General features: G+C 46.5%; 1 protein-coding gene and 1 pseudogene across 1 annotated transcript; one reads left to right on the forward strand and one right to left on the reverse strand.

The window, feature by feature from the left end:
- Positions 1-11,275, forward strand: part of LOC8059656 — a 22,168-nt pseudogene extending 10,893 nt beyond the window's left edge.
- Positions 12,240-22,095, reverse strand: LOC8067712. The gene is made up of 6 exons (XM_021457504.1): positions 21,178-22,095; positions 19,310-19,528; positions 19,123-19,191; positions 18,932-19,042; positions 18,428-18,517; positions 12,240-12,613 (listed from the first exon to the last, which is right to left on the reverse strand). Exons 1-6 carry the CDS (start codon positions 21,928-21,930, stop codon positions 12,590-12,592), a joined length of 1,266 nt encoding a protein of 421 aa, XP_021313179.1. The 5' UTR covers positions 21,931-22,095; the 3' UTR covers positions 12,240-12,589.

Here is a 22,975-nt window from a genome sequence, read left to right on the forward strand (position 1 = left end):
GTGCGTGCACAGTTGCAGCCCAAAATTTTGGCCCTAAAATTTTTTAGCCCCGTTTAGTTCTCAAGCCCTAATTCCACAAAATGTTTTCTCTTTGGACCAAAAAATTTCAAATCTAAACAGGCCCTCAGTCAAGGCTGCAGCTTGGTGACTAGAAATGTAAAACTGAAGACCAGCTTTGAAAGGTTGAACAGCAGTCAAGCTGTAGTGAGAACACTTGACTAGGACTAGTGAGGACACAAATTTTTGGTAGGCCATTGTGTCCTTAGCTAATAAGTATTGCAGACTTATCCTGCTGCTCGGATAGTAGACTTTGACTGCAGTATAACAATCCACCTTTTCTGGTTTCAGTTCATACACAAACTGAACCTACCCTTTGTGTATATAAGTGCAGCCCTAGTAATGTAATTTTCAGTTCAGTTGCCACAAACCAAAGAGCAGAGCTCTGGCCAGCGCTGGTGCTTGTGTGTGTGCTTGAGCTCAACCCCTTCTTCTACCTTAGCCATAGTGAGTGAGTGTGTGGGTGTGCTGGTAAGCTAATTGCTTACCTGTGCAGGGATCCCAGGGACTAACAAATGGCACCGAGCTGGCCTAATTGCCGTCTGGGAGTTCTCTGAAGAGCATCTTAAGCAAAGAATTGGGCAAGTAGAGAATCCCATTGAGAAGAGATGGGGCATCATGGTTGTAATTAAGTCACTCCAGTTTCTAGCAACTGCAATTGATGTTGCACTGAAGGAGACTTCACAGTACAGAGTGGGTGCCGGAAGTGTCTCGGACGGTAACTATGTAAATTCTAATCAAAGCAATATGCTTCATATTGCTTTGGTTGGTATCTATAATCAGATGAGTACTCTCCAAGACAGGTTTGTTTGCTCTCCATCTCCTTATGTGGCTATTTGTTTCATGAAAATTTTCAAGAGTGATTCCATTGGATGTCATCAATTTCTTATTTTACCTATTTTTTTTGTCTATTTGTAGTGCTGATGAGGATCAAGCACAAGAAAGGGTCGACAAACTATCCAAGATTTTGAAGGATAACACTATTACATCACATCTTAATGGCGTTAGTGTTAAGGTTGTCAGCTGTATTATCCAAAGAGATGAAGGGCGTCCGCCAATGCGACACTACTTCCAATGGTCTGTTGACAAAAGCTTTATTATGAGGAGGATCCAATGCTTCGCCATGTGGAACCGCCATTGTCTACATTCCTTGAGCTGGTATGTAGCTATATTCATACTTTCATATTTTCTTTAATATCCTCTTTGACTATAACTGCACCTCTTTAACATTTTTCTGTAAATACAGGAAAAAGTAAATTTGGAAGGTTACAATGAAGTAAAATACACCCCATCATGTGATCGTCAGTGGCATATTTATACACTTATCAAGAACAAGAAAGATCAGAGATTAAACGACCAGAGAATGTTCCTTCGTACCATAGTCAGACAACCAAGTGCAACAAATGGTTTCCTGTCAGGTAATATTGACAATGAAGTAGGACGTGCACAAGCTTCATCATCGTTCACATCAAACAGCATTCTCAGATCATTGATGGGAGCACTAGAAGAAATAGAGCTACATGCTCATAGTGAGACTGTGAGATCAGGCCACTCACACATGTATCTGTGCTTACTGAGAGAACAACAATTGCATGAACTAATTCCATTTTCAAGGTCAGTCAATGCAACTTGTCTTTTTATGTTGCGGATATGAAGGATAGGTTGTTAATTTGCTTGAAGTTATCCAATTCTGCTGTTTCATTGTGCAGGATGACTGAGGAAATTGATCAGGACGAAGGAACTGCATGTACACTTTTGAAGCATATGGTATTGAATTTATATGAACATGTTGGGGGCAGGACGCATCGTCTTTCTGTGTGTCAGTGGGAAGTCAAGCTCTGGTTGGTTTGTGATGGGCAAGCTAGTGGTGCTTGGAGAGTTGTTGTTACCAATGTTACTGGCCACACCTGCACCATTGATGTAAGTTCTTTGACAACTCACTACTTTACCAGAAATAATCATAACAATAATTTAGTAACGACTGTGAAGAACTAAAGATTTCTACTACCTGTCTGATATGCATAAAACTTGACAGTAATCACAACCTCATAAACTATCATAGATGTTTCTTTAGCTAATAGAAAATGCTCTGTATGCTAAGTAGTTTTGACCATTTACTTTTAGGTAGAAGGATATCATTTGCACTTTCTGATGTGCTTATGTTCAAATTCATTCTCCCGATTTACCGAGAAGTGGAAGACCCCAGCACACATCAGCTTCTCTACCACTCTGCCACAGCCACAGCTGGTCCTTTGCATGGTGTAGCATTGAATGAACCATACAAGCCTTTGGACGCTATTGACCTTGTTAGCAGTAGGCGCCCTAATAGGCTGTAATAGGCCGGTGCGGTTAAGCACCTTAGGGATTAAGATAGATTGATAAGACAAGGATCACCGTTGATTGGGTATTTCTATAAACCCTTAGGGATCCTTGCCTATATAATGTACCCCTGTACCCCTTAATCAATCATCTAATCCTGAGGCTATTTGTTCTCATGGTATCACACTTAGGTTAGGTCAGCTTCCGCTACATCACGCGCGCCGGCCCCTCGCCTTGCAGCGCCTCTTCCCCCCTTCGCGCGCCCGCCCTGCTGTGCTGCGCCCGCTTGCCATGTCGCCTGCTACTCCCAACAACGGGCAGGACAACACTTCAAGATGACGAAGTCGCCCAACGGATCGCCAAGGAGCAGGCTAACGCCGCCGCCGCCGCTGCCCAGCAACTGGAGCGCGACCGCGCTGCTGCTCGCGATGCTGCACTGGCCCGCGCCCTCGAGGCCGAGCAGGAGGCCGAGGCCGCGGCCCAGGAGCGCGTCGACACAGCCCTGGCGCGGGCAGCTGCTGCTGCCGGCGTGGCTCCTTCGTCGTCAGGGGTCCACCCGGTGGTGCCTCTGCACCGAACGATGGCCCTACACCTGATCTCCGCGCCGCCATGCTTCATCACAAAGCCGTGGCTCTGCTTCAACTTCACTCCCAGGCTGTCGCCGTCAGCAACATCCGGAACCACGTCACCACTGTTCTCGACTTCCACTCCGGTAACTTCAATCGCTGGTGTGATCAGTTCCTCCTTATCCTCGGCAAATTTACCCTCCAGGATCACGTCCGCGAAGACCCTCCAGTCCCGATTTCTCCGGATTGGGCCCGGATGGACTGCGTCGTCAAATCCTGGATCATCACCACACTCACGGACGATCTAGGCGAGATCATCCGTGCCCAGGGCTCCACAGCACGGCACGCCTGGCTCGCGGTCGAGTCGCAGTTTCTCGGCAATCGGGAGGCTCGTTCCATTCAGCTGGAGACGAAGTTTCGCAACTTCGTGCAAGGGGACCTCTCCATCACCGACTACAGCCACAAACTGAAGAAGATGGCTGATGATCTCACGGCCCTCGGCAAGGTCATCACCGACCGCACCCTCGTCCTCAACCTCATCCGCGGCCTCAACGAGCGCTTCACCCACGTCGGCTTCTCCTTCGCCGCGCCAAGCCCTTCCCCACGTTCCTGGAAGCCCGTGAAGACCTCATTCTTGAGGAACTCACCATGACGGATCGCAAGGAGACTCCAGCAGCTGCCCTCGACGCCTCCACTACTCCCGCCGTGGCGCCTCTACCTTCTGCAGGTTCCGGCGGGGGTCCTAAGGCCTCCAACAACCACCGCAGCAAGCGCGGTGGCGGCAACAAGGGCCAAGGCAACAGCAGCACTACAAGGTAGGGCTCCCGGCCTCCTGCCAGCGGCGCAAAGCAGCAGCAGCTAGCTGGAGGAGGGCGCCCTTGGCCTAGCTTCTTCAACCCCTGGTCCGGCTCCATCCAAATGTGGCCGGGAGGACCTCGTCCGCCCCTGACACCCATCCCGGTGCCTCCTCACCTCGAGGCGCAGCAGTAGGCACAGCAGCAGGCGCAACATCAGGCACAACAGCATGCCCTACTCGCTCAACAGCAGCAGCAGGCGCTTGTTGCTCCCCAGCAGCACGTTGGGCCGTGGGTCGCTCTAGGGTATTACAACCCCATGACCGGCCTGCCCTCCTGGGACCCGACGGATCTCGCTGCCTCCTTCAGCACGACCTCGTTGATGCCTCCTTCGACCAATGAGTGGTACTTCGACTCAGGTGCTACTTCACATATGACATCTCAACCCTCTTCTCTTTCACATGTTCTTCTCCCGCGGTACCCTGCTCCTTCATCTATTGTTGTCGGTAATGGCTCTCTTATTCCTGTCACAGCCACTGGTTCCACAGAGTTAGCTTCAAATTTACGTCTTAATAATGTTCTTGTGTCACCACAAATGATTAAGAATCTAACCTCTGTTCGCCAATTTACTCTCGACAATAATTGCTCTGTTAAGTTTGACACCGCTGGTTGTTCTGTGAAGGTTCTTCCGTCTCGGAGAGAGATCGTCAGTTGTAATAGCTTCGGGCCCTTGTACCCACTTCGCCTTCCACCAGTACTCTCCTTTGCCGCTCAGGGCTCCTCTCCAATGTGGCATCGGCGTCTTGGGCATCCTGGTCATGAGACCTTGTCAAAGCTTGCGTCTACGTCTAGTGTTTCTTTACCTATTTAGGATTGTTCAGATCTATGTCATGTTTGTCAGCTAGGGCATCATGTTCGTCTACCCTTTCATGTGTCCACATCTCGTGCGTCTAGCAAGTTTGATCTTATTCATTGTGATTTATGGACCTCTCCAGTTGTTAGCATTTCTGGTTATAAATACTACTTGGTCATTCTTGATGATTGCACTCATTATTTGTGGACTTTTTCTTTACGACTTAAATCTGACACTTTCAGCACGCTAGCTCAATTCATCACCCATGCCTCCACTCAGTTTGGCGCCCGCGTCAAAGCTGTACAGTGCGACAACGGGAAAGAGTTCGACAACTCTAGCACCCGGCATTTTCTTCTCTCCCAGGGCATTCACCTCTGCATGTCCTGCCCTTACACATCGTCCCAGAATAGTAAAGCTGAACACATTATTCACTCTATCAATAATGTTGTTCACTCCCTGCTCTCTCAGGCGTCCATGCCTTTCTGGTACTGGGTAGAGGCCCTCTCCACGGCGATTGTTCTCCTCAACATATTGCCCACCAAAACTCTAGAGTTTTCCACGCCTCATCTTGCCTTGTTTGGTAAGCCAGCCACATATGATCATTTGCGAGTCTTTGGTTGCAAATCTTATCCCAACATGTCTGCCACCGCCATTCATAAGCTTGCTCCTCGCTCTACATTCCTCCTACGCTGCGGGCGGCAGGGCCACCTCCTTCCGCGCCACGCGTGGCCCTAGAGCTCACACCGACCACGCCACGCGCGGCCCTAGAGCTACCTGACGCTCTGCGGGCCCTTCAGCACCTTCCCTGGCGCCCCGCGGGCCACCACCCGGATTCCCACCTTCCCGGTCGGCTCGCTACTTCACGCACGTCTACGAGCGTCGACCACGTGAGCCGCTTGCGACCGCACCGGTTGCCCCCGCCCCTGCTACTGCTCCAGCAGCCTCGCTGCCCAAGGGTGCGGTTGTTGTCCCTCTAGTGACCAACCAGCACTCCATGGGCACTCGATCAAAGAGCGGCTACAGGATGCCCTCTATCTACCACGCCGTGCCCTCTCTCCGGTGCCGAAGACCTTCCATAGCACTCCTGCTGATCCCAATTGGCGAGCAGCTATGGAGAAAGAACACAGTGCTCTTCTTCATAATCACACATGTGATCTTGTGCCTCGTCCTCCTCGGGCCAATGTTGTCACTGGGAAGTGGATCTTCAAGTACAAGCTTCAGTTTGATGGCTCCCTCGAGCGGTACAAGGCGCGTTGGGTTCTCCGTGGATTTACAAAGCGGCTTGATGTGGACTTTGATGAGACTTTCAGTCCTGTGGTGAAGCCCGCTACTGTGTGCACGGTACTCTCCTTAGCGCTCACACACCACTGGCCCATTCACTAGCTCGATGTGAAGAATGCCTTTCTTCATGGCAACCTGACTGAGACAGTTTACTGCCAACAGCCGTCTGGGTCGAAGATTCAACTCATCCGGATTTTGTCTGCCTTATGAAGAAGTCGATCTATGGCCTGAAATAGGCCCCTCGTTCTTGGTACAGCCGGATGGCTTCTTACTTGCTGTTTATTGGGTTTGTTGAAGCCAAGTCAGACACCTCACTCTTCATCTACCAACGCGGATCCGACACAACCTATCTGTTGCTCTATGTCAATGATATTGTCCTTACAGCCTCGTCCACAGATTTTCTTCGGCGGATTATCTCAGCACTTCAGCGGGAGTTCGCCATGAAAGATCTTGGTGAACTTCATCACTTCCTTGGTATGCACGTTCAGCGACGTGGTGACGGACTCCTCCTTTCATAGCGACAGTACATGCTGGATATCTTAGATCATGCCAGAATGACTGAGTGCAAGCCATGCTCTACACCAGTTGACACCAACTCCAAGGTTGCTGCAGATGAGGGGGGCCTGTGTCTAATGCGACAGACTTCCACAGTCTTGCTGGAGCTCTTCAGTACTTGACGTTCACTCGCCTAGACATTGCATATGCTGTTCAGTAGATTTGCCTCCACATGCATGACCCTCGAGAGCCTCATCTTGCTGCCCTGAAGCGGATTCTTCGCTATGTTCGGGGCACACTTCACCTTGGTCTTCTGCTACGACCGTCTACTTCGACTGATCTTGTTGTTTATACCGATGCTGATTGGGCTGGTTGTCCCGACACTCGCCGATCCACCTCAGGTTATGCAGTGTTCCTCGGTGACAATCTCGTTTCCTGGTCCTCCAAGCAGGTCCTCCAAGCGTCAGAACACAGTTTCAAGATCAAGTGCTGAAGTCGAGTATCGCACAGTGGCAAATGGAGTTGCAAAGGCAACCTGGCTGCCTCAGCTTCTCTTGGAGCTACATGCCCCTCTTCGGCGCGCCACACTGGTGTATTGCAACAACATCAGTGTTGTCTACATGACCTCCAATCCGGTGCAACATCAGCGCACCAAGCACTTCGAGATTGATCTTCACTTCGTTCGAGAGAGAGTGGCCATTGGTGATCTACGAGTCCAGCATGTTCCTACCGCCCTAGAGTATGCTGATATCTTCACCAAGGGACTGCCTACCTCAGTGTTTACGGAGTTTAGGTCCAGTCTAAACGTGCAAAGTGACTGACGTTTGGACTGTGGGGGAGTGTTAGCAGTAGGTGCCCTAATGGGCTGTAATAGGCCGGTGCGGTTAAGCACATTAGGGATTAAAATAGATTGATAAGGCAAGGATCACCGTTGATTGGGTGTTTCTATAAACCCTTAGGGATCCTTGCCTATATAATGTACCCCTGTACCCCTTAATCAATCATCTACTCCTGAGGCTATTTGCTCTCAGACCTCAAACGTTATGCTGCTAGGAAAAATGAAACCACATACTGCTACGATTTCCCCTATTAAGTTGCTTGCAGCTCCTTGTTTTTCCTAACTTTAGTTATGGCATGCTTAAAGAGACCAATTCATCTCAGTAATATTGTTTATGCAGGCATTTGAAACAGCGCTGAAGCGATCATGGAAATCAAGTAGCTATGCTGTTAGTGAAGCTAATGAGCACAATCAACTCTATGCTGAAGTGAAAGAGCTTATATTTGTTGATTCGGATGGAGCATGGGGCACTCATTGGTTTCATTTGAACGTCCTCCAGGTATCAATGATATTGGCATTGTTGCTTGGAACATGAAGCTGTCCACACTAGAATTCCCAAGTGGCCGGGAGATTATAGTTGTTGCCAATGATGTGACATTTAAAGCTGGGTCCTTTGGTCCAAGAGAAGATGCATTTTTTGATGCTGTTACCAATCTTGCCTGTGACAGGAAACTTCCTCTTATCTATCTGGCAGCAACTGCTGGTGCCAGGCTTGGTGTAGCTGAGGAAATAAAGTCATGCTTCCATGTCGGCTGGTCTGATGATGAGAGCCCTGAACGTGGTTTTCAGTACATTTACCTCACTACACAAGATTACTCACGTCTAAGCTCTTCAATAATAGCTCACGAGCTGCAACTAGAAAATGGAGAAACCAGATGGGTGGTTGATACCATTGTTGGTAAAGGGGATGTGTTGAATAATTTGCTGCTGGACTTGCAAAGAAGTCTGCAACTGCAGACCAATCTTCAGTCAAGGCTGCAGCTTGGTGACTAGAAATGTGACCAGCTTTGAAAGGTTGAACAGCAGTCAAGCTGTAGTGGGAACACTTGACTAGGACTATTGAGGACACAAATTTTAGTAGGCTATTGTGTCCTTAGCTAATAAGTATTGCAGACTTATCCTACAGTTAGGTTAGGATAGTAGACTTTGACTGCAGTATAACAGTCCACCTTCAGTAGCTTCAGTTCATACACAAACTGAACCTACCCCTTTGTGTATATAAGTGCAACCCTAGTAACGTATTTCTCAGTTCAGTTGCCACAAACCAAAGAGCAGAGCTCTGGCCAGCGCTGGTGCTTGTGCTATTTGTGTGCTTTAGCTCAACCCCTTCTTCTACCTCTAGCCATAGTGAGTGAGTGTGTGGGTGTGCTGGTAAGCTTACTGCTTACCTGTGTAGGAATTCCAAGGACCGACAAGTGGTATCGGAGCCGTATAGCTGCATCACCGGACTAACCGCCGGCGATGGCACCTGGCTCAGAGACAGCTGACAGCAGCAGTGCTGCTGGGGCTGCCCAGCACGACAGGAGGTCGTTGTGCGCACCGTGCGGGAGGTCAGCGACACAAGTTGGCCGATGTTGACTCGCACCAACTATGGCGAGTGGGCGGTGACCATGAAGGTCAAGCTCAGAGCCCGACGGCTCTGGAATGCCATTGACAAAGGCACCGACAATGAAGAAGACGACATGTCAGCAATGGAGACTATCCTCGCTGCTGTGCCGACGGAGTACAGGGAGCCGTTGGGGGCAAAGAAGACTGCTAAGGAGGCGTGGGAGGCCATTGCTGCGATGCGCGTCGGCTCTGATCGTGCAAAGAAGGCGACGGCCCAGCTGCTGAAGCAGGAGTACGCCAACCTCAAGTTCAAGGATAGAGAGTCGGTGGAGGAGTTCTCCCTCCGCCTGTCGTCGCTCATCAGCAAGCTGGGGAGCTACGGCGTCACCATCAACGAAGAAGAGGCGGTCTTCAAGTACCTCCACTCCGTGCCACCGAAGTATATCCAAATTGCTCTCTCCATAGAGACAATGTTAGACCTGTCCACCCTCATTATTGAGGATGTGACCGGCCGTCTGCGGGCGGTGGACGAGCGCATGGAGCAGGCCACAACAACGACGGACAGCGGCAAGCTGCTGCTGACAGAGGAGGAGTGGACTGCCCGGATGAAGTTGAAGAAGTCTGGGGAAGCCTCCTCCAACCGCGGTGGCGATGGCAAGCGTCGTGGCAAGGCTTCTTCGGAGAAGAAGAAGAAGAAGATCGACCCCAACGCTTGCAGGCGCTGCGGGAAGACAGACCATTGGGCAAAGGAGTGCCCAAATCGCAAGCAGGAGAAGAAGGCCGAAGCTCATTTGGCGCAGGCTGATGATGATGATGAGGCCACTCTCATGATGGCGACGTTCTGTGCACTGCACGACGTTGAGGCAAAGGAGAAGGGAGAAGTGATGGTGGTACAGGAGCACGGGAAGGCTCTGAAGGCCGTCAACCTCGACGAGCCGCGTGCCCAAGTTCACCTCGGACGTGTGGGCAGCGAGCAGGAGCAGCAGTGGTACCTGGACTCCGGCGCCAGCAACCACATGACGGGGGACTCCGGCGCCAGCAACCACATGACGGGTTCAGGAGGCCTTCTCTGAGCTCGACGGGATCTCAACCGTGAGGAGCTTCCACTGTTCATCCTTGCAAACTGGAGAGGTTTCTCTGGTGGGCAAAGGGATTTATTTGAAGGAATCCTTCAGCCTGGTTCAACAATTGTTGAGAATCTGAGGACGTACAAGCAGCCTGCTTTTGTATATATCCCAATGGGTGGAGAGCTACGGGGAGGGGCCTGGGTTGTGGTGGACAGCAAAATCAATCCGGACCATATAGAGATGTGTATGCTGAGAGGACTGCGAAAGGGAATGTCCTCGAGGCAGAAGGATTGGTGGAGATAAAATTCAGGCCAAAGGAACTGGAAGATTGGATGCTAAGGCTTGACCCAGAATTGATTGACCTGAATACTAGGCTGAAAAGACATGAAGAAACAAAATGCCAGCATCTTGGAAATGGAGACCACACGGAGGAGTATGACTATTCGGATGAAGCAGTTGATGCCTATTTATACTCAGGTAGCCACAAGATTTGCCGAATTGCATGACACCTCTGCTAGAATGGCTGCCAAAGGTGTGATCGGTAAGGTTGTTGATTGGGAAGAGTCTCGGGCCTTCTTCTACAAGAGATTGCTAAGGAGAGTTGCTGAGGGTGCCCTGGCCAAGGAAGTTAAAGAAGCTGCTAGTGAGCAGCTTTCCCACAGATCAGCACTAGACTCTATCAAGAAATGGTATCTAGTGTCCAAAGGAACTGAAGGTGGTAGTGAGATGTGGAATGATGATGAATCTTTCTTTGCTTGGAAGGATGATCCCAAGAACTATGAGAATTATCTTGATGAGTTGAACGCTGAAAGAGTATCGAACTGGTTCTCGCATCTTGCTGAAAGTTCCGACGTGAAAGCTCTGCCAAACGGTCTTTCACTCCTCCTTAACAAGGTAATTTTCTTTTAACTTGTTTGAGCAGACTTTTTTTTTCTAAGATCAACATCCTGAATTCTTAATTCTGGTACAGATGGATCCTTTGAAGAGGAAGCAGGTCATTGATGGCCTCAGGCAGCTTCTTGGTTGACCGATGGTGGTATCGCATTCCAACCGGAAAATGTCCTCAGTTTTTGCACATAAACTATGTGTTCTTGCAAGATCGAAGTGGAGCATGAAGCCCTGCTTAATTAGTTGGGAACGAATTGTTCTGTTTGTAGTCATGTATTTAGCTGTTTATCCTGTAATTAGTTGGGTGGCGTTTCTGCTGAAAACACCGTTAGCGCGCTCAAGACCGCGCGCCCGCGCTCTCGTACTCAACCCCGCTCTCACGTAGAGGCTTTGCATTCGAGGAAACGGAGGGGCCAGTCAAAGTGACAGGCAACGACGCAGTAGTGAATGAGCACGTGTACGAGGAGCCGCGCGAGCGCATGGGAACAATGTGAGGGCGTGGTCCTGGGCTTAAACGACTAAGACTTTGGAAAAAAAGAATTTTGCTAATACGCTGGAGACATTTGAAAGGAGGAAGTACTATTTTATATCAACTATTATGCTGAACAAAATTTAGTATTCGTATTTCAGTATTGTTTAGTATTTTGTGATCTTGAGTGTAGTATTGGATGATACAAACGCTATTCTCAATATTTTTTTGGCTTGATTTTAGCTTGGTGTAAAATAATATTCTTATTAGAGTGTAGAATAGCGCTGATATATATAAAATGTCACAAAACCAAGTAATAAATAGCAAGTATAACAAGCAACGACTACCCCTAAGTGTCAATTAAACATAAGATGAAATATGTAATATCTCGAATAGTCTTTTTTTACAAGTGAACCATAAATAAATTAACAGCACGAAGCCATTAGAACTATTACAACGTTAATGGTTACAACATTGATTGCTAGGAGGATTTGTAAAAAGCTGCATTAAGTCCATCAGGTCCCGGGGCTGCATTGCTTCCCATCTGCTTAATGATATCATGTATCTCATTTAAAGTAGGAGTGGAGTAAGTATACCTGAAAATTTCATTGTTGTTGACTGCTTCTTCTTCCTGCAGGCTCTGATTAGTTTGTGGATGAGAATTTGTGTTGCTATGTGAGTGAGAAATGAGGTGAGGACTACCTGCATCATGCTGGTTAGAATTCTGGGAGGATAGGAAAGCTGAGGCAAATATATTCAAATGCTCAATTGTTATTTTAAGTGGTACAAGCTCGTTTCTAATGTTATATATAACATTAAAATAATATGGTCATAGCGATTGAGATGTCCCAAGCTTGAAGGTCGTGGGAAACCTAAGTCCCTAAGCACCTTTATTTGAGAAATCCAGTTTAGATCAGCTCCTAAGATTGCTTGTATTGGTTTTGATTGATCCATATTTGCCTTGATATCTTTATGTTTCACTGAGCTGGATGAAACAGCAGAATGTAGTAATCCTAGTCCTAGTCCACAATTCTATGAGCATATGAGATGTGACCTGACAGTTGTTGCAATGTTGCTTATGCTATGTTCTTGTTTCATGAAACAAGGAGCTCCATTGCTTAATAACTAGGATTACAATCAGAGTTCAACAATCTTATAGTGACAGTAGTGCGTCAGAGGACACTCGTCCCTAATATCTGTAGGGCAGAACAGGTAATAGGTCTCACTTAAATAATGTCATAAGTTTGACACGACATTTGCAATGTCTAGTTAACCTTTTTTGTAGGCATTTCACCAAAATATAAACCCACTACTATATTTACATGATATAGTAGAGGCCTGCCTTATGAGACCCAGAACCATCCGGACCATGTATACATACTGCTGAAATCTCGTTGTTGCCTTTAGAACCTACTCAACACATGGCCCCCCTGCAAGTCTGCATCAAACAACTTGTGTCAGAACATTGCTTCACTACATTGTTCATTGATATTAGAATCATTATGACCATAGTTGTGAGTAGTCAATGTCACAGCTTTATGTTTTGAGAACTTGGAACATTAAATCTTCCAAACAAAGAGGCATACAGCCATTACAAACCCAAGAACTGAAACTAACGAAAATAAAGGGGAAAATAGAGAAGGGTGGGTGCAAAGAGACAGAATATGATGAATTGTTTCAGATGGCCCTGTTTAGTTACCCACCCAAAAAAATTTTATCCGTCCTATCGAATCTTTGGACACATGCATGAAACTTTAAATGTAGATAAAAAAATAAACTAATTACATAGTTTGGTTGAAATTTGCGAGACGAATCTTTTAAGCCTAGTTAGTCCATAATTAGCCTTAGGTGCTACAGTAACCTACATGTGCTAATGACAGATTAATTAAACTTAATAGATTTGTCTTGTAGTTTCCAGACGAGCTATGTAATTTGTTTTTTTATTAGTTTCTAAAAACCCCTCCCGACATCCTTCCGACACATCCGATGTGACACCCAAAAATTTTTCATCTCTAATCTAAACAGGGCCAACCACTGCAAAGTGTGAAATTAGTAATGTATCAAATACTACTGCATAACCACTTCTATGAAAGTTTCCTGATGGTAAAAGATCTTGTGCATCAATTAGTGCAAAACAGTAACTTCACTCTAGTGGTATATAGCATTTCAACAGGTGCAGAAATGCAGAGATATTCATGAATTAGACAGAATTTAATGGACAAATGAATTGGAAACCACGTGAGCTGGCAGCTACTAGATATCATCATGCTGCATAAAAAATATAATGAGACCGGCCACACGGCCTTTGCCAATGGCCAAGCAAGAGGAAAAGTTTTTCCTTCTTAATTTTTGCTTGATTAGATTGATACACTTCTTATATAGAGAAATTTACTTGACTCAAGTAAGGCTTACTTGACCCATAAGCAAGCGACTCTTATTTCTAATTAACCCTAACACTAATGGGCTATTCAGCCAGCCCAGGCCCAATATGCCACTAACATACTCTAACACTACACCCCACCTAGACATACAGCTTGTCCTCGAGCTGCAACCTAACCAACTTATAATAATGACTCGACTCGACAAAAACCTAACACCTAAAAACAAGCCTTTTACATCTCGACTTATTTTATTATTCTCAACCACTGACTCCTGAACATAAGGTGGACATTGTTCACATGCCAGACCTGCACAGGTACAGCCTCTTGGATCCGATGGACACCATCTGGACGAAAGGGGTTCACGTGTATGGCCACTTGGAAGTGGTCGCAACAGAGACTGGCGGAGGCGCCCTCGCGGCGGCCGGCAGTGGAATGCAGCAATGCTACGCGGCATGCTCCCGCCAGTGACACCATGCCTTCTCCCCACCGAACGACTGCTGGTATGCACCACACAGAGAAGAGCAGAGGGCTTCCGACCACCGACACCGCAGACTTTGAGTTCACCGCCCCCATGGAAAACATGCCCACCGCCCGTGGGGGAAACCGTATGCCGAAGATCCCTGACGCAGCGGACGGAATCGAAGTCCTCCACGCGACGAAGTGCAAGTTGGAGTTGCGAAGGGGTGCAGGGCTTAAATCTATCGCAGATCGCGCATCTCCTGGATTTGCCAACGTGCAAGGAGGCTGCACGCAGCAGCCTGCAGCTGCACTGCCACCGACACCTGGTAGGTAAGCATCTTCCCTGCTAGCTCCGTCACGATGCCCGTCGGCTGCTCGATCTGTTGCGACTTCTTTCCCTAGACGCCAGCGCCCCTATAGAAGATCCCATAAGTGAATGGGTGACCGTCGTTGTGCCCGCCGAGGTGCTCGCCATCATGAACAGTAGCCCGATCGTCGATGCCAGAGCATAAGACAGAACCGGCGAAGGAGAAGGCAACATCCGTAGCTGGTGGATGGGAACTGGGGCGGTTGTGTTAGAGAAAATAGAAATAGTACCACATTGTGTATCCACATAAGGTGTTAGTCCTATGTACCTTATATAATCAGTCCATGAGGCCCAATACAATATATCCAATATTCCACCAATTATATTCTCCTTCATGGTATCATTCGCCTAGGTTTAGATCCTAACCCTAGCCGCTGCCGCCGCTTCCGCACTACGCGCCCCCGGGGAGAGGTCGATCTCCACCAAGGGCAGCGCCCCTGTTTAGGCGTCCGATCCTATTGATCTGGTTGTCATTGTCGTCGTCGCACAGCAGATCAGGACCTCCCCTACGTCATCGCTTGGCTGCTGTCGCTGCCTCGTCCCCGGGCTCGCCACAGGTTGTCGCCATCAACACCTGATCTTCATCACATGGAGGCAGATGGATCTCGCCCCGTCCCATGCCGCCGTGGTGGCGACCAGGGCCGACCACACGCCTCGACCCTGCACTGCAATGGAGGCAGCTAGATCTAGCGTGTCGTTGTTGTTGGGCGGACCTATCCATCTCCACCTCATCGATCCGCGTTAGCGACTTCGACCCCGCGTGTTCGTGACCCACCGTGCGCCTTGCGCCGCCTGATCGGGACGCACCGCCATCGTCGTGTCATCTTACTGGGTACACACGATCTCCTGCTGTTGTATCTTTTTGGTTTGCCCGATCACTGATCAGGATTGAGTCGCCCACCGCCCGTCGACCTCGCGCGTTCTACTCTGGCATTGGCATCAACTTCATCAACACTGTCTCTGAGTACTACGTGCATCTTCTCCGAGAAACAGGGCTGGTATTGTGTTGCCTCATTGGGCCACAGCACCGCTGTCCGTGTGTACGCTTCGCCATTGCATCTCCATCGCCGTCATCTGTGCATCAACGACTGTGCTGCGCAATCCCTCCGTCTACACAAGGTCTTCATCCTGCTGATTAGGTCTTCATCATCGAACTGCCACTACCCGCGTCGTCGTTGAGACCTACTCGCCGATGCATCTTCTCCCGCATTGCTTCTTCTTCATCCAGCACAACCACACGGTTGGGGCCCTCTCCCTTGTACGCTTGGTATTGGCAACACCGACGTGTCCTTTCGTCTCCAACGCGTTGTTGGATCTGGCAAATCCAGCTGTGCCTCGGCGCTCAGGCGGCTTGACTGCATTGACTTTCGGCATCGACCCTCCCATTCCCACCCCGTCTGCCTCGATTGTGTCCTTGCCTTTCTTCTACGTCTACGACAGCCCTGACTGTGTTGACTTCGGCATCGCCCCCTCCCACGACGACTGCCTCAACACGTCTCTGTCATTACCATAGCGCCCCTTATGCGCTTGCAGCTCAATCGACACACAACCCGACCACAACTATGTTGACCTCGGCCATCTTCAGCACGGCTTCTTCGACCACGGCTACTGTACCCTTATGCTCGCCTACCTCAACATCGGCACAAAGGGCTACCGCCTTGCATGAGGACTCATCGGCTTCTTCTCGAGCCACAACATACACGGCACATCGACTGTTATGACCGAGGGGGATGTTACTTATCAGCTTCTTCTCCAGTCTTACCGTTTGTAGCGCTCCCGCTGTGACTGCGGGGAGATGTTAGAGTAAATAGGAATAGTACCACATTGTGTATCCACATAAGGTGTTAGTCCTAGGTACCCTATATAATCAGCCCATGAGGCCCAATACAATATATCCAATATTCCACCAATTATATTCTCCTTCAGGTTGTCTGCACGCCCTGGAACGAAAACGTTGTCATCCTATAACCGGGTATCCCGTAGGGGAAAACCGGTGGAAGAGAGGCCACAGCCAATTGCGGCAGCAGGCAGCTGGCCGGTTGCGGCGGTAGTATGCCGAGGTAGGACTAGATGGCGGCGACAAAACGGGCGAGATCGGTGATGGCCACAGTCAACTGATCCGGCGTCATCGGTGAGGAAGTGACCCGCAACAGCTTATTGTAACCTAGCATCTCTGATACCAGATTGATATGAATGTTGGGATTGAGTGTAGAGAGTTGAGGGGAGCAACTGAGACTGTCGCACTACAGTACCATGGGTGCTAGGACTACAAGGGTGAGAGGAGGCCGGCCACGGGCCCTTTGCCCATGGCCGAGCAAGAGGGAAGGTTTTTCTTTCTTAATTCTTGCTTGATTAGATTGATACATCTTTCCTTATATAAAGAGGTTTACTTGACTCCTAAGCAAGGCTTACTTGACCCATAAGCAAGCGACTCTTATTTCTAATTAACCCTAACACTAATGGGCTATCCAGCCAGCCCAGGCCCAATATGCCACTGACAATACTCTAACAGGTATGTTGGTACATTTTTCAGTAATTACCTCTCTAGGTTTATTATCATTTCTCGGTGTCCTCTCAAATCTTAGCATAATAATGCTCACTAATTCAAACAATTCAAGTTTACACTTGTTTTTCCACAAACATATTCATTCTTTAGCAGTTAACAACTTAACACATTAGCATCTTACATACTGGATTAATATAATTGCTATGCCAGAGTGGGGCATCTTTCTTGATGCATCATAATTCATAACGACCCATACAACCATCTCAAGTTGGCATCAGAATGGTAATAGGCATGCACTAGTTCTACATTATCTCATGTAACAAAATCTATTAATTCTACATGATCGCATTAGCCAGTGAGGGCAATTTTTTTTTTTGAAAGGACAGCAAGACCTTTGCTGTAACTTTTATTAGATGAAGGAAAACAAAAAGGTGTACAGACTACTCAAGAAAAAGAAAGCAAAGCGCTTCAGCCAGGGTCAAAAGAAACTCCAAATACAAGACAGAAAACCACAAACCACTCCCAACCGAAAAAGGAACTGACTGAAGCGCAGTCCATGAACCACCCAAACCAGCAACCGAACTACTAAAGAAAAAAGACCCCGAAACCTAAACCAATTAATGTGCAACTTTGGCAGGTTGCATGGCCAGATTGTATTGAGAGATGTCATCTTCTCTTTATTTTAAGATCATGATAATTTTTATTTTATGCAATCGGCCATCAGGACTAGCCCAAGCTCATTGAATTTATCTTTGCATTACCAAGCATCAAGAAAATATTATCAGACGACCTAATAATCAGCTAGATCAGCCAAATTCAGCACATAAGGTTAGTGTAGTGAATCAGCAATGACTAGAGCATGTTTACAGGCCCAACAAGGCAAAAAGATTCTAGCTGACACCAAATGCAGCATTGACATTGCTCACCAGGAACTGTTTCTTCAGAACAGGCCTCCAGCTGGACATTAGCTAAAATAGCTAGCAATGGTATTATCACAGATCTATAAAGAAAACATACATATACTTTTTTTACTTCTATGACATTTAAAGAATCTAGATAAACTAGAACAAGGAATTCTTCTATTATCTAAAGAAAACTAGAACACGGAGTCAAAGATATTACTTGGCCAATTGGCCATGCAACATTTAGTGTGTCAGACATCTTCATTTTCTCATATTGCCAAAATTGGAGCATCTCTTTGCAGGACCTCACTCACAAACATAAAACAATGGTTCCAAGTCACATGCCCCCTACTATTGTAAACTGAGAACTGTTTTGAAGAAATAGCCTTGGTAACTGTAGTATTGGGTCTTACTATAGAGAACAAGGAAACCTCTTTGGCTCCCAAACAGAAGGAAATATGCAAGCCTTTTCAACTACTACTAAACTACATGTATACAGTAACATGTGTAAAAAAATTGCGTACAACATCATAATGTTTATTTCTTTCTATACAGAAGTAAACCATGCATTATGCAAGTTCAGTGAATGTAGATATACCAAAAAGAAATAATATAACAAAAAAAAGAGGAAGCTGACCGCTCTGCATGGAGTTGGACTTTTTTTGACAACCTTCTTAGGCATATCAGGAAACACATTAAATGGTGGCAACATCATCCCTTGCATTTTCTGTTACACAATAATCAAGAGATGAGAAATTCCACTATTAAAGGTGGAGAATTTACCTAGTGGCAACAATTACTTTGGTAAAAAGGTAACTGTTGCTTTGGTCTTCGGAACCAAAATGGCTATGACTTTGCAAAAAGAAATGGACATGTTGAGGATATAACCTATGAAGTATTGTATTGTATTGCACTCCTAAAAGTTTTCACTTTTAAACAAAAAATGATCTTTTACAAACCAAAGAAGGATGTCCCCAAGGTATATCATAACATTGAGTTTAGACTTAGAATTATTAAGGGTTAGTGTTGCAACCAAAGACTTTTTGACTTCTCACCAAATTGAAGATTTTCACTAGATGTCAACATATAAATGTAAGAAAAAGATGCTCACAAAAAGAATATATAAGAGAAGAGAGAATACCGGCTTAATGGGAGGAACGTTCTGGGGAACAGCACAATAATATTTCGATGTAACCTCCACATTCTTTCCATGGATCAAGCCATTTGGTGCTTCTATCTTCTTTTGTAGTATCTGCAATAACAGAAACTTTTATGAAAAAAAAATGATGTGAAGCCACAAATAAAACAATAAAAAAAAGGTATGACAGTTACATTGGCTGGAATCTGATTTTCGGCTACAATCGATTGAAGACCACTCTTGGCTGATTCACATCTTATACCCTATAGACAATAGGGGAGAGAAGTAACAAAAAATTGCATATACATTAGAGATTATCACATAAGCAAACAGAAGTATGACCTTTACTGATGAACTATTATGGCATGGTATACTTTCTACCTTTGGCTGAGACTGAGAAGCTATAACAGCCTCTCTCAACTCCAGTACTTCACGTTCCACTCTTGCCAATCGTTGTTTAGTGCAAATATCCACATCATCCGTTTTGTCCAAATGATCAACCAAAAGATTATTCTCATTTTCCATTCTTAACTTTCCTGGTTGAAGCTTACTGGATGTAAACATAAATACTGTAGGCATTTCCATGTTGTTAATCCTTGCCTACATTGGTATCAAGGTACATTTATTAGCTTATAAAAGATAGATGGTAATATATCGAATAAGATTATAGAAGACTAATAGTTTACTATGTGCCTTGCTTACTATAAATAAATTAATCAAACAAAGCATGTACTAAACTCAATAAATATAATAGACTAATTCTGTATTTAGTTGTAAGGAACTAGTGATTTTATGATTTCATATCCATAGGATACAATTGGTTAACAAGCATATTACATACTGGCACTGACATGCATATAGTAGTCTGATTAATTCAAAACCACTTGGGACAAAAACAAACATATCCTAAGTCAGTGCTTCAGATTTTATCCTGCTCATAGAAGAATGGTACCTGAGTAGTACATTTATGCAATATACAAAAACAAAATAAGGGACAAACTCCTATGAAACCTAACTATTGGAGCACAAAAAAAAGCAAGTGAACCAAGAAATCATATATATTGGTGAGTATGAAATGAAATAGGTAGGATCTCCCGTTCAAAAATAACAGACTGATTTGGACATCAACACTACACAAAAAGGAAACTTTAAGCAGTGATTCCTATTTCAGTATATTCTGAAACCATCCTGTACAAAATATATGTATATTTTCATGTGTCATACAATTGTTATCATGCCAGAAGCAAAATTGCTCTTTGCAAAACACCACGGAGCTTGTAAATGATATGCAGGACCAAGCCCCTCGGCTATTGATATAGCCTAATGTTATTTTGGTGATTTAGGGTTTCACTAATGGTAGTAAAAGGTGCATTAGCACCAACAGTTAGAACTTTTGATGCAACATGCATGCACCCCTGAGACACAGCTTTTTGAGTTCGAGAGGCATAATTTTCAAGCATAACACAAATGCAAAGAAACATATACTAGCATACAAACTTCTGACATCGTACCACATGAAAACAGCTACTCCCTCCGTCTCATTGAAAGTGACGTTTTGAACTTCGTGCCATCTTGTTTGACCGTTTGTCTTATTCAAAAGTTTTGTATAAATATTAATTATTTTGTTATGACTTATTTTATCATTAAAGATACTTTAATAATAATTTATTGATTTTATAATTTGCAAAAAAATGAATAAGACGAATGGTCAAACACAGTACCCAAAAGTTAAGAACGATACTTTCAATGGGACGGATGGAGTAGCCTGCAGGGGAAAAGATACAATACGGGCAGGATGAAAAAATCTAAGTGCGTTCAAGGAACTTTTGGCATATTTATCATCTTGTGGAGGTGACAGAGATAGTGCATTCCAAACAACAAATTTCATTAGTTCATAAAGGACCCACGTGCACTGTCCTGTTTGTTCCTTTCCCCCAATGGGAATTCTGATTCTGTAATCTGGTCATCTGGAACGCAAGCTGAAACTTGCACATATTACCTACCACATTTTGATTTCGCACTAATTTGGCACTAGTGAAACATATGTTGCAGGTCTAGTCAATACCTTGAGATAACTTTGTAGTAAATTTTAGCCATTCCTGTACCCCACCTGGGATCCGAGAAAAGCTTTCACCTTTTCTAAGCACAATCATTAAACAAAGACCAGAAAACTAGCTTGCATAACGTGACTAAGTTTTATTAATAGTAATTAAATAACTGAGGAGTGAGGACAAGAAGGTCGCATTCACCGATTCCGTGATGGCCTTGGCGAGCTGCTTCCTCGCCTTCCTGATCTTCTTGTCCAACGCCTGAGCGTCGCTGTGTTCAATGCCGAGGAGCACACTTTCCAGCACCGCCGGTTCGACAAGGATCGTGGCCTCATCAACCAGGTAAGGATACAGCTCGCGCATCTCATCCAAAGTCTTGGCCTGGGGCTTCACCGCCTCCTTGCCGGACTGGTGGTCAGCGCTCTTCTCTTGGGCAGCGTCCTTGCTTGCTTGGGCGCCGGCGGCCTTCCCTTGGGTAGCCCTTTGGACCTCAGAAACCGGTGGTCTGGGCGGGCGATCACGTCCCCAGACGTGCCTGGACAGGAGGTAGAGGCGGCGTTCGTGTTCATCGGCGGGCGGAGCAGTCTTCTTGGCGTCGCGGTCGTAACGGCGCTTGAGGCTGCGCTGCTTGATGGCGAGCTCCTTTGCTCCGACGCCTTTCTTCTCAAGGCTGCCATCGAGCGCGTCGAAGAGCTCAGACGGCATTGGCAGGCGGCCGCCGTGTCCGCGGCGGTACGTGGCGAGGGCCTGCAGGATCCGGACCTCGTCGCCAGGGGGCCACGTGCGCTGGAACAGCGCCGGCTTCCGCTTGGCCGGCGGCTGCGTGGCACCCGAGGCCTCGGGGAGCGGCGGCGGCGTCTTCCTCTTGTTGCGCCCGGGCGGCGCCGTCGGGCCCGTCGACGCCCGCTTCGCCGCAGACGACGGCTCCTTGCGTCGAGGCGACGAGGGCGCCATGGTGGGGGTGGGGGAGCGTGGGGAGAGGCGGGAGATGGAAACTGGAATGGCCTGCGCGGCGCGCGAGATCTGATTTTTCAGGCAGGAGGGATTGGGAAAACGAGGGGTCGCCCCGCCGAAAACAACAAGTGCTCTGTCCCCCGAGGCAGGGGCACGCACTTTGTCCAGCGTGCACGCAAGTCCCGCACGAGGGCGTTAGGAGACATTTATTATAGTACCGTTTACATGATATGGCCAGTCTCAGTGGGGTAGTGGGGTTTCACCAGAATGTCATGCACATTTATTAGAGCGTCATGTCAATAAAACTGCATTTTTTGTATGAAACGAAGAGGAGAGAGAAGGAAGGAGAACTCCGCTGGCGTTGTTTCCCACGCGGTGAAACAGGATGAAATCCCCACTGAGGACTAAATCGTTTCACCATCTTGCATGTGATCCAATCATTTTGCAGTAATTAAATGCTTTGCTCAGCCTAGGAAACATCAAGGTGAAACTCATGTATTGTGGAGGTTGTTTCATTGTTTGTTTTATTGATGCTCTGTCAGCAGATTTGTTTTGGAAACAGTGCATTGAAATGGACCATTGAGACTGGCCTAAGGCTAATCTTCATGCATGTTTTATAAGAGTGTTATGCACATTAAATAAGGTGTTATATAAGGGCACTTACAATGCAAGACTTTATCACAGAGTCGAAGACAATTAATTATATATTATTTATGGTATTTTGCTGATGTGGCAGTATATTTATTGAAGAAAGAGGTAGAAAAAACAAGACTCCAAGTCTTATTTAGATTCTAAGTCCACATTGTTCGAGGTAATAAATAACTTTAGACTCTATAATAGAGTCTGCATTATGAGTGTCCTAAGTAAAATTGCTGACTTAGCAGGGTTATTAAATGAAGGAGTTTCATTAGATGAGAGAAGAGTTTTATCCCCATGAAATTCATGTGGCTCGGTTACCTAGTTTATAGTCTTGGTAACTGTGTCATGAAACTATTTATTGAGACTGGCCTAAGCACGAACTACTGCTAGGTGATTTGTTGGCAAA

The sequence above is a fragment of the Sorghum bicolor genome, chromosome 1, assembly GCF_000003195.3.
Source record: "Sorghum bicolor cultivar BTx623 chromosome 1, Sorghum_bicolor_NCBIv3, whole genome shotgun sequence".
Lineage (NCBI taxonomy): Eukaryota > Viridiplantae > Streptophyta > Magnoliopsida > Poales > Poaceae > Sorghum > Sorghum bicolor.

Excerpts from the sequence above, each read along its gene's own strand:
- LOC8067712 (XM_021457504.1), bottom strand. The coding sequence starts at position 21,930 with ATGGCGCCCTCGTCGCCTCGACGCAAGGAGCCGTCGTCTGCGGCGAAG. Across the intron at positions 19,529-21,177 it reads CCAAGGCCATCACGGAATCG|GCAAGGATTAACAACATGGA; the intron begins GTGAATGCGACC and ends ATACCAATGTAG. Across the intron at positions 19,192-19,309 it reads CTTCTCAGTCTCAGCCAAAG|GGTATAAGATGTGAATCAGC; the intron begins GTAGAAAGTATA and ends TATTGTCTATAG.